Consider the following 16,834-nt stretch of genomic DNA (forward strand, 5'->3'; position numbering starts at 1 on the left):
GAATGTCCCAGTAAAATAACAGTAAAACACTGGCAGCAGGGTTGCCTTTATGTTACTGTAAAATTAACATTATTATACTGTCGCTGAAATTTACAGCTTTGTACTGTTAATGAAAAATAAATTTTTTTTGTATTAATTTCACAGTATTTTACAGTTTAAAGATGTTTAAAGATACATTATATAGCTGTTTTTCACCTTTCTTTTACATTATCTTACTGATTTGTTTTAATGCACTATTTATTTTTTACATACATTTTAATTAACATTATTTTTTGCCTATAGATGAATAGACTTAGCAGGTTACAGACATAGGAATACTCACAATAAATACAATTAAAGGTTGTTAGGAAAAGGCTATAATAGACTTGTTGTGTGTCTCTAGCTGCTACAAGCACAAAATGCAAACCAGAACAACATGTGAGCTAATTATTTATTATATTATATATATTATATATTATTATTATTATATTTTACAATCATGTACAATGAACAAGCCTCACATGAGCAGATCAGGTCCCAGAACTCAACAACTACTGCATGAAGCTGTTACTGATGAGACTTTAGACAGCTGATCAGCAGGAAAGTGCTGTTTTTTAAGAATGCATTATAATTATAATATAATTAATTTAACAGGTTTTCTTTTGTATTAACAGCAAAGCACTGTTTTTAGCAATAACAGGTTAATACTGTTGAAAGCCTGCTGTAAATTAACAGAGATTGTTTACAGTGTGTGCAGTTGGCATGGCACAGCAGGGAGGTGAGAAATGTCGAACCAGCAGGTTATCTGTAAAAACAAGGAGGAGAAAAGTTAAACACCATCTGTGTGAGAAAAGCAGCAGGCAGCAACAGCTCCATTATAGACCGGCGAGTGTCACACATTCAGTCACTTCAGGGCGCGATGGATGACTATCAGCAGGCCACTAACTCACCACACCACAATGCAATATATTAATGTGAGAGGATTATTCTACCTTATATGGTAATATATAAATCAAAACAGTAGAAGTGGGTTTTCAGCAGGTTGAGAATTTTTTTTTGAGAAAATGTAAAAGTTTGTGCATTAATTCAGCTCTTATCCAGCTTTGCACTCTTCATGTTTAATTAATTATCTGTTAATTGATATTCTCTGCAGCCTATAGGCCCTTTCACATGGTAGCCTATTGCCTATTAATAGTGTTTTGTGCACGTTTCATATATTTAGGGGTCTGTCTTCTAGGATAGGAACAGGAACCAAAGTGGCACATAAAGCAGACTATATTCTTCATTGTTAAAATCGTCTTTTCGGGGGGGCGAACTGTTAACTTTAATGGAAGAACAAAGATGATATTATTATGGTAATCATCAGGTCAGGTCATCCCTGCAGCCTGTCTCTGCTCTCCGCTGATACAGACCGGGTGTGAGGATCCTCATTGGGCCCTAATGCCCCCCTTCATCCAGGGTAAACAAAGCTGTCAGGACCAGCAGGAGCCACCTGGAGCCCCGCTGAGAGCCGAAGAGGAGCAAACTGGGGCAAAAGGCACAAATGGGCCTGATGATGATGATGATGATGATGATGATGAGCCCAGTAATAGACCTGTAGAGATAGAGATACTCATCTGCTAATGAAGAGGGCTTTATCTGCACTATAGTGCTACAATAGATTTAATATGGGAACTGGTGATATTATAGAATATCAAAGGACAAGCTAGAATAATATGGAATGCCTTTCATCCAATAAATAAAGACATAAATAATTAAATATGCACATGAAATAAATAAATAGGGTTATAAAATAAATAAATAAATATATATATATATGCCCATGAAATAAGTAAGTAAGTAAATAAATAAATAAATAAATATGCCCATGAAATAAATAAATAAATATGCCCACGAAATAAGTAAATAAATAAATAAATATGCCCATGAAATAAATAAATAAATAAATATGCACATGAAATAAATAAATAAATATGCCCACGAAATAAGTAAATAAATAAATAAATAGGGCTATGAAATAAATCCTGAAATAAATGGAGGCAATAAATATATAAATAAATGTTAATATTAATATATTAATATATTAATATATAAATGAGTCAATATAAACTCGGAAAGGAGAATACACTGTTTACCATTGGCAGAGAATTTTGGCAAATTTTTCTTGGGCGCTCCCCACATAATCAGCTGTACTGCTAATCCCACAAATGCATGATCCTTACAAGTTGGACATCATTGTGAAGGTAAATAAACAGGCTTTCCAACCATGTAAAATACAATGACCATTAGCATTGCAACAACAGAGAAATAATCCACCAAACACAAGTTTCCGAACTTTTTTTTCGAGTTTAGTTCAATGAATAAATAGGTTTTTAGTTAAAAAGGACATTTTTTCTTTTTTTTTCTTTTAAAAAAAGTCTTTATTTTCCAGATTTATTACAAAACAATATACAGACACTGACAGTGCCGAACTTAAAGCCTCTGCATGTGCACAACATATTCACATGTTGGGGGGTGGGAAGGAAAACCAACATATGATTACCTCTCACAAAATAGGGTCATCAGAAAATTCTATAAAAACACGGGGCCATGTAACTGCCAGATAAATGCTATCACTTTTACTCAAAGCTGACATGATGTAACTCAAAGAGCCGGCGTGGCCACTGCCCAGATGTTGAAGGACCGACGCTGTATGTTTTTGGCATCTTTGGGCAGACATCCCATAATAACTTTTCAGCATATTGTAATTCAAGTGTTCTGAGAGATAACTAGACTTCTGCTCCTCCTCATGGCTCTGTTTTCAGGCTTTAGAACATCTAGCCCGTGACGGGAGACTTTGACCAATCACAGGTCATTTCAGAGAGAGAGAGCGTTCCTATTGGCTGAGCTCCGGTCATGTGACCGGTACTTGGCGTCCCTTCGACAGATTTCACAATGGCGGTGGCATCACAAGCTTTCTCATTTTCCAGCTAAACCGTGCACTACAAGATGATTCTGAGAACATGTGAGGAGAGGAATAGACATTAACGTAACAGAATATTGATTCATATTTGATCAGCGCTGCCTAGTTTGACTGTTTGATCAGAGTTCAGAGTGATTGACAGCCGGCTCTCAGAGACAGCAGCTGGACAGCAGACCTCAGATCAGCTCTGACTGCTTGTTTTCCTCCGGTCTGTGAAATCTTGCAGATGCCGTTAGGAGCACCGGAGGACACATGATTGTTTTCAGGTTACCTGTTTCATGACACTACTGTCACGATATAGCGAGGCTAATATATCAAGTGTTTTAATTCTTCCGACATCTCACCTACTTCCCAGTAGACTCGCTGTTGGACATAATCTTTCACATGTACCCCAAATCCTTTTCCCTCTGGGCAGAGCCAGTCCTCCCACAGCCAGACCATCACATATCTGTGACATTACGGCTCTTTCTCTTCAGTTTGTGCGGCAGTGATATATGACCTTTCATTTTTAATGATTGACTTTATACCTGACACAGTTGGAACTCTGTATTGCTGCCCACTGATCTGTTGTGATCTCTCTCCCATTGGTACAATAAAGAAATGTAATCACGTGCACCTGAAAGCACTCTTTGCCACAGATCGCCAAGAAAACACGTCCACAATTTCTTAAATGAAGCTTATGCGTAAATTCAGTCAAGAAGACGAGGGGTGCAATCTCATTCGATCTGGGTCTCTCTCTCATGGGCTAGCTGATATGGGCGTCTCTCTTCTCAGTGACCAACCAGATCTTGCCATATCTCCCTAAACCAATCACATTGTTGCTGTCAAAAGTTTAAAAACATTTCCTCTATGCTGTTTTCAGTGTCAGTATTCAGCACAAACTGATGCGACCCTCCACCACCCCATCACCTCCAGATTCATCCCATCAGAGCAATCCTGCTCCACTTCATTCATCGGATCTGCATCAATCTCTTCACTACCACCATCACCAGTGTCTAGACCTGGGGGGAATAATCCGAAATCCATCTACGGCATCACTTCCCCCTTATTATGTCACATTGGGTCTAAATCGCCAAAGACTGTTACTATTCATAAATATGTGCACTTTGTAATAAATCACCATTCAATTCATACGAGTCTCTCCTAATTGAAATATCAGTGTGAGACGGTCCTCTGGGTGGTACCTTTGTGGTAAACTGATTAATAAATTAATTAAATTAAATGAAAAAGAGTTTTTTAATTCATAGCTGACAATACTTAGTGGGACCTCTGTAGGGTTTGGAAGTCATTTTCACTCTCTATAAACCTGTCTTTGTCTTCTCCCCCCTCAGAGGTCATGACCACTCGTTGACTCGGCACCAAACTGGACATCAGCAGCAGCAGCAGCTCTTTGCACAAAAGTTTGTCCACTCATCCAAATGTTCTACTCTGCAGAGCGCAGGCCTGGAACAACAAGGAATGGCACACTTTCCCCTCCTCATGTGTGTGAGTAGTAGACCCCACCCCCCACTGTTTTCACATTTGCTGACAGACAGACAGCGCCTCCCCCCCTTGGCTCTCCCCCGGAGGGAGGAATGCTCCTAATTACTGACCAACTGCTCTCTGGTCTTGTTTACACAGACTACTATCTCTTTAGCAAGGAGGACCACGAGAGGCTTAAAGCATTTCATTGATTAATTGTACAATAAAAATAGGTATAAATACATCTGTGTACAAATTGAATGAATGACTTTATTTCAAATGTAAAAATAAATAAGAACAGATATAAAATAACAAACAAAACAAGAGTAATAGTGTCCGAATAGGTAGAAGTAAAACTTATATTTCCCCTACCCCTTCCTCTCTTCTCCTCTATTACAGTTTTTCTCGATTGTTTACACACATTTTCTGAAAGCATGCCTCATACTCTCAGAACTCTACACACAAATCAAAAAACACACACACAATGGGCAAAACCCCTCAATTCTCCTGCAAAATTAAACTTTACATTCAAAACAATGTTATTTCTTCTCAAAATGGTATTTTGTTTTCAAATGACACACACACACCATCATATGAATAGACATTTATAAGAACCAGTTGAACACTGATGTGCTCAATGTAAAACACTATGATGAATGGAAAACACTTCTTCTCCATTCATCATAATGACTTAGGCCTTTTTTTTGTTCAGTGTTACACTTACTACAGACAGTACATACATAAGTGTGTTGTAAAATATTTTAGAATATTGTTTTTATACTCAGAACACACAAATACACGGTAACAAATATATTTTATTTTCCCCACAAAAACAATGTACACAGTTAACATCCCAACCAACACAGAGCTGCACATACAGTGGTCTACATACAAAACAACAGAAGAATTTACTGTATACAGTTACAGTAAAAAAAACTATGCTGCATCCTCTCTTCTGTTTCAGTCTGGCCACAGCACCTCATCCACATCACAAGCAATGTTTTCCCTGGCCAAGCAGCGGGGGAAATATCGCTTAGCATGTCGAATCCAGCCATGAAAAGCATCAACTGATTGCTAATTGTAACACTGTGTGACAGGTGTTTGCCCATGTGATGAGTCAGTGTGCATAGTAGGGCAATTGACTTTAGAATTTTGATTGACAGTGTGTTCCTTGTGAAAACGAGATTTTCTTCATGAAAATTGTGCCAAATGCAGAGAATTGTGTGTAGTGTTTTGAAAAAAGTGTGTTTTAGAACTGCAATTTGAGTGTAAAGCAGGAATTGTGCTTGTAGTTTAGCAGAATTGGTTCAGGGGGTTGGTGCATGAGTTACATGTTGTGGTCATTGTGTGTCAAGTACCAGTATTTGTGTGTAAACAATTGAGAAAAATTGTAACTCAACATAGAATGATAATATAATATAATATATAAACTATTCCAGATTTATTTACATCCCAAATTGAATATAGCCTCCCACGTTTATTTATTTAACTCCGCCTCATCCATATACCTCCCAAAAATATCTTTTTTGTATAACCCCCCCTCCCTGTCACAAAACATTTTTTGAATATTGCCCGGAAGTGAATTATTCCTTGCTTTGAACATAATTATTGCGGTTTTAAATTTGACCAAATCCATGAATTTCAATGCATGTGACTTTAAAAAGTGACATTATTATTATTATTATTTATAATAATAATAATAATAATAATCTATGACTAAATGGACTAAATTACAAAAAAAGTAATTAATTATTTGACATTTTAATGAGCAATAAAAAGAAGAATTATAACAATAATTTAAATATTAATCCATCAATAAATAGTTCAAATTAAAAAAGGGATTAAAAACACACCATAAAACAGTCAATAAGTACATCATATCAATTAAAAATTAAAAGAATTCATAAATAAATAATGGAATTAAAATTTCTATTAGGTCATGGCTGGATGGTGGATGGTCAGTCTGTGTTTATTTATACAAAGAGTCAGTGATGTCATGTCTATATTGTTAAATTGGAACTGAAGCTGGTTTACTAAGAGTGGATTTCCACTCTGTTGAACAATTATTTAACAAACATGACAAATGTCAGCATTTAAAAGAAAAAAGAAGAGAATATTAGGCCAATAATGTCTGTTTGTTTTGGAGATAAGTTTTACTTTGTGACGGGAGTTTTGGTATGCTGATGTTGAGCCGGTAGCTAGCTATCCCATTATGCCGAACTTTAAGATAAGATAAGATTAGATATTCCTTTATTAGTCCCACAGTGGGGAGATTTGTAGTGTACAGCAGCAAAGGGGATATAGTGCAAAAAAACAAGATGCATCAGCTAACACAATAAAAAAAGAGCTAAACAAAGCGTAACAAAATGTTAAAGGAAATATAAAAATAGGAGCAGTATATACTTGACAATAAACAGACTATTAACAAAAATTGCACGAGTGGAAAAATGATATTGTACAGTGAGAATAAAATGAAATTCCACCTAAAAATATTGCACAGAACCTTAAACCTTAATATAATTTAAACGAGTGAGTTATATAAAAATTCATCCTGTACAGTTGTCATGAACGAAGATATGAGCTGTAGAGTTCTAAACCAGTTCTTGTACCAGGCTGTAAACATGTATACTTCTGCTGTAAAGTTGGGAGTTTTAACATCTGTGGGGATTGACCTGCTTCTTAGAGTTAGTCAGCCTCAAGTGGACATTTGAAGAACTTTTTGGCACTTCTGCGTTGGCTTCCTCTCTCAGCAGTGGAAGCTGCCGCTCGGGGTCAACACAGAGTCCTCAGTGTCCAGACTCTCATCCTGGCAGATGGTTATTCTGCCACCGAGGCAGAGAGAGAGAGAGAGAGAGAGAGAGAGAGAGAGAGAGAGAAACATGTTTATTATATTCATCTATAATTCCTGTTAGCCTGTTCCCCCGAGTTTATAAAAAATAAAACTAATTTTAAAAAAGAATAGTGCTGACTAACTAATTAATGGTGGGACTATATAGGTCTAATTTACTATACTAGTAGTAACCTATGACAATTCATTGTTATTTAATAAATAAATACCAAGTGTTCTTTTTTTTTCCAAATAAATATCCCAAAAAATAAAATAAAAATGAGAGATAAAGTTAGAAAATAGAAATAAAAGAATATAAAAAAATAGAATAGGAATAATAATAAACAAAAATAAATAAAAACTAAATAGAGAAAACTAAATAGGGAAAAAAATAAAAATAAATAAAATAACATAAAAATAAAGAGAAACAAAGTAAATAGTGCCAATAAATCACAACGAAAACAATTAATAAATAAATGCCAATTCTTTTTTATTGTTTCCAAATAAATATCCAAAAAATAAAATAAAAATGAGAGATAAAGTTAGAAAACAGAAATAAAAGTATAAAACAAATAGAATAGGAATAATAACAAACAAAAATAAATAAAAATTAAATAGGGAAAACAAATAATAAATAAATAAAAGAAAATATAATAAAAGAAAAAGAAACAAAGTAAATAGTGATAATAAATCACAACGAATTTTTAAAAATAAATAAATACCAATTATTGTTTTTCTAAATAAATATCAAAAAATAAAATAAAATAAAAATGAGAGATAAAGTTAGAAAATAGAAATGAAATAAAAAAAATAGAATAGGAATAATAATAAACAAAAATAAATAAAAACTAAATAGGGGAACAAAATTATAATAAATAAAGAAAATAAAGAGAAACAAAGTAAATAGTGATAATAAATCTCAAAGAAAAAAAAATAATAATTATTCTTTCTTTTTTTTTCAAAATTTCGTGAAAAAATAACCACGTGGTCACGTCGTCAGACTCGTACTGAGGATGTTGGGTAGTGGAGTACTTGGGAGTAAGGTGTGGCTCTGAGGTTTATTTGTCTCCCTGTGCTGCACACACTCCCCCCTGCAGGAAACACTCAGAACATCTGGGTCAGAGCCTCTTTAAGGTTCCTCTGTGTTGCAGCGCTGCAGAACTAGAACCCGAACCGGTCCGTTAATGTGAGAAAAGCCCAGCAGCCTCCTCCTCCTCCTCTTCCTCTCTCATCTTCTCTTTTCTTTCCAGTCTCCCCCTTTCCTTCCCCCCCATTACGTCACTGGGCTGTGATTGGCCAGTCGCTGTGTCCCCGCCCCTTCCCCCCCTTACGTCACTGGGCTGTGATTGGCCAGTCGCAGGGATACCTCCTCTCCCATTGGCTCACTGATCACGCCAATCACGGTCACTTTCATGACTGCTGTGGGAGTTCCCTAGAGCTGGAGATGGAAGAAGAGAGAGGCTGATATCAGGCTGATATCAGGCGGAATGAAGGTAAGAAAGCTTTTCTATCATCCAGGAGGACACCAAACCAAGACCAGCTTCAATTAATCAATTAATCAATTAGTCTGAAGCTCATCAAACTGGGACTTCATGAGTGGAGGAAAGAAAAAAAGGACTTAAAGTCAACATGATGAATTTTTCATCTGTAGTTCCAGAAGAAGGAGCTGAGATGTTACCGACGTCAGAAGAAGCCTGTTTCTATCCATCTACTCCATCTATTCCATCTATTCCATCTATTTAAAACACCTGTTGGGCTCAATATGGACCTTTATCAATTAACTGTAGCTCCAGGGTTATGGTTGTAGAAACATGGTGAATATAGCTTTCTGTCTGTCCCTATAGAGGCTGTATATTTCAGGACAGAGCCAACATGTTGTACTATCCCAGATATAACCTGTGTTCAAACAGTGCTCTCTCTCTCTCTCTCTCTCTCTATCTCTCTCTCTCCCTCTCTCTCTCCCTGTATCCTAATTAGGCTACTCTCAAGTTGGTCTGGATTCAAAGCCTCCTCCTATCTCTGTCTCAGTTGCTATGGAAACCCTCCACCTCATCTCATCCCTCTCTCCATCTATATTTATAGGAGCCTATATTTTGCCAGAGGTACTGTAGGGCTAAATAACAAAAAAACAAAATAAAAACAAATGAACTTCCTGTTATATATATATATATATATCAGAGAGCAGTGAAATGGCTTTAATTAATTATTTAATTATTAAACCTATAGCTACGATACACATCAGGCAGACCTGTCAGTTATAGCCGTTAATAGCCGGAGAATGATGATGATAATAAGCAAGAAAAGAAAATATGACAAGCATGTCTTACCAATGTGAAAAAAGAAGCTGAAAACTGCATTACTGTCAGACTGAAGTAGATGTTCCATCTTCACTCTATGTTTTGTTTTAATTGGAAAAACACTGCAAGGCATATTAATTACAGAGCAAATAAGTAATCTTCTATTTTTCATCCATTTTTCCCTCCCGACCCCGACAATAAATTAAATTATTATAATTGCTACACCAGTTGGCAGCTTATCTCTCTACTTTTTAATGTAAAACCAAGCAGTAAAACAATCACTGCAGCTTCAGGACGAGAAACCTCATGTGTCACTAGAAGCCCGTCTGTAGACTGCTGCCCGTACAGCGGCCCGTCGCCTGCACACCGGGATCCAGTACCAGGTGAACAGAGTGCAGCAGCAGCACATCGGGCCGCCGCACGTCACCGTAGTGCCGCTGTATGTCCAGCCCGGACAGCCGTGAGGCTGCCCTAGCAAAGCGGAGCTCTCCGTCCACTCCCCACAGCGGGACTATACGGTGGCCCGACTTGCTGAATTATCAGTGGACCGACACCATGTCAGTCTGGTATTCTGCAGGTTGTTGATCGGTTACAAGCCGACAGAGGTTGACCTCCCCTTGGAGCGTCATTTTACGTATTTTGGGCCAATCACAGATTAGCATGAAAAAATTAAAATGCATTAAATTGATAGAAGAGGTCCCGCCTCAAGGGAGGACGGGGGCCTGACGTCCTCCTCTACCCCCCCACCACCACTTCCTTGCCTGCCCTGCAGGTGTCGCTGTTGAAACTGTTAAATCAGATACGGGATTTTTCCATGAAGAGAATATTATAATATGTATTTGTATAAATGATACAGCCTCCACTGGTCTACGAGCAGGAATGGTGCTGAAGTGGTTCTGGTTTCATGGGACCACATCGCTGCAGAAAGTTCCTTTCGGAGACCTGACGCATCCATGTAGCCGGGGCCAGAATGCGATTCTGATGATTGAAGTCTGTGGGTCAAGAAGTGTTTCATTTCAGCCACCAGATGATCACAGAAACACTCAAACTGTTCAGTGTACTAAAGCTGTGAATCAGCATCGCTCAGCCTTTGTGCCGACGTCTGGAGTTCATTTAATGTAGAGCGTACTGTGCGGTGGGGAAGGTCGAGTGTTTGTAAGTGTTTGTCATTGAGCTGTTCAGTCACAGACTTGTTCTCAAGGTTTCTGAGAGTGTGTAGATTATCTCCAGAAATAAGTAGACTGAGTGGAATACAGCTGAGAGCGTGTGGAGGCTGCTGGCGATGACACACTTTCATCAGTTTAGTATTTATTTAGCTCAAATCACACATTTAGCTTTACAATATGTACAACAGCCTCGACCCTTCAGCCTTAGACTAGTAGAAGAAGAAGAAGTGGAAGAAACTTCAGGTCACTAACTGATGCTCAGTAACCAAACTATGACCGCTATGAAGCCGCTGGAAGCTACAAACATCTGTATTTCAGCAGCTTCGTTGTTACGACCAACTGGAATCTCAAAAACTACAAATTTCTCAAAACTAAAAAGACGTTTAAAAAAGACTTCGCAAAAACGTTCATTCTGGCTCCTCAGTGGACGTCTTCGGACGTCAACAGAGACGTTAACTTGATGTCTTTTGGACGTGTCTTTGCTCAGTGGGTCAGGAAGGTTGTGGGTTTAGGCCCAATTTAAAATGACAGCATTGAGTATCAGCTAATATGTGGAGGTAACCAGGTAACCTGATTAGATGCCAGTAAATGTGTCATTACCGTCCCCATGTGGAGATGGTGAAGATGTTGTGGAGATGTTGTGGAGATGGTGGAGATGGTGGAGATGTTGTGGAGATATGGTGGAGATGGTGGAGATGTTGTGGAGATGTTGTGGAGATGGTGGAGATGTGGTGGAGATGTTGTGGAGATGTTGGAGATGTTGTGGAGATGGTGGAGATGGTGGAGATGGTGGAGATGTTGTGGAGATGTTGTGGAGATGTTGGAGATGTTGTGGAGATGTTGTGGAGATGGTGGAGATGTGGTGGAGATGTGGTGGAGATGGTGGAGATATTGTGGAGATGGTGGAGATGTTGTGGAGATGGAGGAGATATTGTGGAGATGGTGGAGATGTTGTGGAGATGATGGGGTGGTGGAGATGTTGTGGAGATCTTGTGGAGATGGTGGAGATGTTGTGGAGCCGTGAATCTGTGTGCTGGGCGGTGGTTAAATGATTCTGTCGGTCTAATGTTGTGCTGTGTTCTCCCTGCAGGTGTCACAGTGTGAGTAACAGCAGAAGCATGGCTGCTGGTGAGCACAACACACACACACACACACACACACACACACACACATTCATCCACACTCAGATCAATAATATTTCTATATTTGATTTACTAATGATAAACTACTACTTTAATACATCGGTACCACATTATCATCAGTATCAGGACCTTGAAAAGATTGTGTAAGAAACTGAGTTTCCTCTGAAGAAAGAACGACACGGACCTGCTGAGGAAACGGACTCTTTACTGGAGGAGGAAATTACTTTTGTTCTTGTAAACTTCTGACTTTATTCTTGTAATATTACGACTTTATTCTCATAAAATCTCAGATTCTTTTTTTTTCCTTCGATGTGGCCTTAATACTCTGTCGTAGTGCTCAGTGTTTGTCTGTAGAAAGTTTGTGAATCATTGCCTTTCACAGCTTCTGTAAAATGATTATCTGGACTTCTGCTTGTGGCATTTGAACAAAGTGCTTCAGAAGGTTCTGAGACATCCAGAACGATGTAGACCTGTTGTGTGAATGTGTCGGAGAACCCGAGTCGCTGGCTGATTTAGTTTCATCTCTGTGTTGCAGCGTTCCTCGACGGTAAGGACGCTCACTCCGTCCTGAAGCGATTCCCTCGAGCCAACGGCTTCCTGGAAGAGCTGAGGCAGGGCAACATCGAGAGGGAGTGCGGCGAAGAGAGCTGCAGCTTCGAAGAGGCCAACGAGGTGTTTGAGAACAAAGAGAGAACGGTGAGCCGGAGCACAGGCTGCTCACACCACAGCAACTCTACAAGCAGCTATACTATATATATATACTATACTATACTATACTAACCGTACTGTCAGGTTACATTTACACCAGGGCTGCACCATTAACTGAAATACAATCATGATCTGGATTCAGGCCTCTATGTGATCACATTTTTATGTGCCATGTTTGTAGCTGCGTCAACAAATGACAGGTGTGCGTTACTCCACGTGCACAAACTGTGCACAGAAAGAGGAGGGAAGGACGTTGGTGTAAATACACTGAATGTGTGTGTGAGAGAGACAGAAGAGTTACAGTGAAAGAAAAATGGTTTAAGCAGGAGATGATGTAGCGCTCACTGAGGAATTTATTGCTTCAAATTTAGGACATTTACCATCGACAGTGATCGGACATCCACATAAAAGGCCCTTTAAGTGAGTCCCATGTCAGTGTGTGATGTACTGCTTTATGAAACAGCCCTCTGGTTGATGTACTTTATACATGCAGCTGATCAGTGATCACATTCCTCCCCTCCACGTTTCAGCCTTTAGACTTTGAATTGAGCAAACAGCTTAAAATGAAGGTGTAAACATGTTTAACGTCTCCTTCGTGCTTCCTAGATGGAGTTCTGGAAAACTCGCAGCATCTACACGGTGAGCAGCAACAACGAGGGGCGCTCCGAGCGCGCCGACACCGTCTACATGGTGGTCCCTCTGCTGGGCGTGGCCCTGCTCATCATCATCGGCCTCTTCCTCCTCTGGAGGTGCCAGCTTCAGAAGGCCACTCGTCGACGGCCCGCCTACACGCAGAACCGCTACCTTGCCAACAACCGCGGCACCCGCAGCCTGCCGCGCATCCTGGTTCACCGGGAAGCGCACGCCGACAGCTCGCACCAGGAGTCCGGCTCGCGTTCCACCGTGGTCGTGAGCGGTGCTGAGAGAGGAGGAGGTGCCCAGTCGGACTCCCACGGCCTCCGGCAGCAGAACACTGGTGCGCTCTACGTCCAGGACTCTTCCCAGTCAGTGGCCTCGCGGCTGTCTGGTGCCACGCCGCCTCCGTCTTATGAAGAAGTGACAGGACACCTGGAGAGCAGCGGCGATGAGACCTCAGCACCGTCATACAGCGACCCGCCACCCAAATATGAGGAGATCATAAAGGAGAAATGAAACGTAACGCTTCCGTGGCTGAAGGAGGTCAAGGCTGGCTAAAGAGACGTTCCTCAGTTGGTGCTGCTGAAACTCTGCACCGTTTAACACCGTTGTTTCACTCATGGAGCAACCTAAAGCCAGTCCCCTCCCACCCCCTCATGATTATGTGTGCCACCCAGGATTATTATTCATAGTTCACCCTAAACACATGTAACAACACATTATATAATAACACCGCATTACGTAATAACTACACTAAATGTTCGGCTTGGAACGGCTCGGGGCGAAGGTGTGTCCCGGGGCCGTGGCCCTCTCTCCCCGCCGGGGAGGGACGGGCGTTAGACGGAGCTCCTGAGGCCATGCTACTTTCAAATGATGCTACCTTTCTAACATGGTCCACCCTACCTTTAAGTAATAACGTGCATTTTGCATCGTCTTATATTCAGTTCTGTGGCTGACGGGAAGCCGGCGTGGTGACTTAAGGATCGGGGGGGATGTACGCTGAGCTTCTGGTCCCCGTGAGGACTCTAGCAGCTGCGTTCTGAATAAGCTGAAGCTTTCAAATGGTCTTGTTTTGGGGGAGAAGACCATCAATAGTCAACCCTGCTTGTTGCTGCTTTATTGTGGCTGTTTAGACGGTCAGTCAACTCTAACGTCGAGGGGGACAACTGTGGTGTTGAATTACAATTTTGGTGCCATATTTAGTTCTGTTTTTGCCTTATAATCATCCCTAATTAGTAATATCCAATATTTATATTCAACTGCAACGCTTTCGTTTTCTATTTGAACGGATAGTTCAACATTTTGGGGAATTTCTTACGAGAGTCAGACGAGAGGATCGATTCCACTGTCTGTGTGTCTGTACGCTAAATATAAGGATGGTTAGCTTAGCTTAGCATAAAGACTGGAAACAAAGGGAAACAGCTAGCCTGGCTCTGTCCAAAGGAACCCCCCATAAAACAGATAATAATTGTTTTTGCTACTACTATTACATCAAATCCTTCATTTCTTTTGTCTTCATTTTGCTCTGGCAAAGCGTGAACCGCCACAGCCGGAGCAACAAGGTGCACGGAGAGGATTTGGCGAGCAGGTCGCTCACTAACTAGGTTTCTGTGCACAACGTGGGGGGGCACTATATGGGACTGAAGCTCCATGCTGCAGCAGAGCTTTTTACTGACTGCCGAACAGTCACTGTGGCAGGCCGCCGCTGTTTCTTATCTCGCAGTGTGCATATATAGAATATGACTCTTTAAACTGTACAAACACAGTCAATAGTGGAAGTATTCACACAGTAAGCTCACTTACTTTCCTAATACTTCTCGCTATTGGCTATCGATTGTTGCGAGGGTTTTTCGGACCAGCTCAACACGAGCTTCTGTTCACTGCTTCCTCTTTCACATGCTCACTATTTAGCGGTTTGTAAACTCCTCCAGCCGGACCGATTCCCCTCGTGTGCCGTGTGGTCGTTTAGTTCCCACGGACAGGACGGCCTGAAATGATATTTCATCCCTGCCTCGGGCAGAAAGGGGGTGCCGGCCGTGCACGGCCTCATGGTGCTGACAGAGAGAGAAGAAAAACAGTGTGGGGCCAAATGTATAGAAATGTACAAGTGTGATTCTCACGAGTTCTTAACATGTTTGTTGTGATTGTAATATCTGGGTTAGGATATCTATCACTGAAAAGTTGACAACAAGGTTTTATAATTCAGTCATGAGTTAATGTCCAGACACTTGTTCCAGTCTCTCTCCCACTGGGAGGACTTGATTTACTCTGTTTATATCTCTGAAATTAAATATCTTTGGAGTTCTTTCAATGATGGCTTCATAGAATAATTCATAATGAAAATAACCAATAGTTGCAAGGCAACCATAAACATATCGTTCTGGACCCAGGAGGCCGTCTGACACTATGAGAAGAATCAGTCTTCATCTTCTAAAATCACATCCTCCTCTTTAAGTGTCTCTCCAGGTCGTGTCAGACAATACGGGACGAGTAGAGCTGCTGTAGGACGAGCAGGCACAAGGCTGTTATGAACTGGGATACTGGGTACAATGTGTGTTTGAATGCATGCACTGTATGCGTGCACATACAAATTCATGAATGCTCACAAAGGACACTAGATACAATCAAAGTTACAAAGTTTGGAGACACAGTCTCACCATCACTGGAAACATTCTGTAATGCTGACAGACGTTTAGAGCGACACTCGGTAAACTTCACAATCTGTCGGCTCTGAGTAGTAAAAATATACAAATATTTAAAGGGACTGTTAGTAAGAATCATAAATGTCTTGTTAACAGCTTCACCTGTGTCCGTTAAGTCAACTAAAGTCAGCGTCCTGTTGCTGGCGCTTGTGCTCGCTCTACATAGACATGAATGAGCATCGCTCAACACAGTGAGGAGACACACGTCAGCTAAAAGCACAATATCACTCTATATTTCAGCTGCTTGGCAGTAATGTTAGCTGACCAGACCAAGGTCTCTCCATGAATCAATGCTGATCCTAGTGTTGGCTTTTTCCCGCCTCAGCCTCCCAACCGCGGCCGGAGGGAAGGGGGGAGACGCCGGAGTTTTGGTCGGAGACGATAACGTTTCTCTCTGCGGAGCCCCGTCACTTCACAAGACACGGGAAACCTCTGTTGGTCTGGAGGAGCTGCAGCAGTTATTTCTGCACAAACGTCCGCTGAACATTCACTAGATATAAAAAACTTTATGCAGACTTGATGTTTACTGCAAGGGATGACTGCCTTCTAGTAGATTTTCATGTTGTACAGAATCGCATAGAAACTGTGTGATATGTAGGCCTCCTCTGTGAGTAGTCTCTGACTCTGTGTGCTGGGAAGACATTTTCCCGTTTTGCACACCTGAGAACTGATCCGTTACATTCCAGACCTGACTCAATCTGACCAGTAGGCCAATCACATGCTCCGAGCTGACTGTAGCCATCATCCAACAAACCAACCACCGTCTCTAGAGAGAACCGTTTGCGTTTTTACGTTACCTTCGAGCCACCGTAGTTCTCCGTCACACTTGGAAAGGGAGGGGTTGACCACTAGATGTCACTAAATCCTCTCACACTGCTCCTTTAAGATCTTTTTTTCTCCTCTCCATTGGATAAATAAGGACATAAGACATCAATGAGCAGAACCGTAGAATAT

At 40.6% G+C, this 16,834-nt stretch overlaps 1 protein-coding gene and 1 long non-coding RNA gene across 2 annotated transcripts; one reads left to right on the forward strand and one right to left on the reverse strand.

Annotated features, from left to right (window-relative positions):
* Positions 1–434: 434 nt before the first annotated feature.
* On the reverse strand, positions 435–8,471 carry LOC119476174. Its single transcript, XR_005203961.1, has 3 exons — positions 8,315–8,471; positions 7,075–7,224; positions 435–784 (listed from the first exon to the last, which is right to left on the reverse strand). It is a non-coding gene; the product is annotated as an uncharacterized LOC119476174 (long non-coding RNA).
* A 140-nt stretch (positions 8,472–8,611) lies between these two features.
* On the forward strand, positions 8,612–15,489 carry LOC119476151 (transmembrane gamma-carboxyglutamic acid protein 3). The gene is made up of 4 exons (XM_037749399.1): positions 8,612–8,722; positions 11,783–11,820; positions 12,370–12,530; positions 13,149–15,489. The coding sequence occupies exons 2-4, from the start codon at positions 11,811–11,813 to the stop codon at positions 13,692–13,694; spliced, it is 717 nt and encodes a 238-aa protein (XP_037605327.1). The 5' UTR covers positions 8,612–8,722; positions 11,783–11,810; the 3' UTR covers positions 13,695–15,489.
* The last annotated feature ends 1,345 nt before the right edge of the window (positions 15,490–16,834 follow it).

This window comes from Sebastes umbrosus, chromosome 17, assembly GCF_015220745.1.
Source record: "Sebastes umbrosus isolate fSebUmb1 chromosome 17, fSebUmb1.pri, whole genome shotgun sequence".
Classification (NCBI taxonomy): Eukaryota; Metazoa; Chordata; class Actinopteri; order Perciformes; family Sebastidae; genus Sebastes; species Sebastes umbrosus.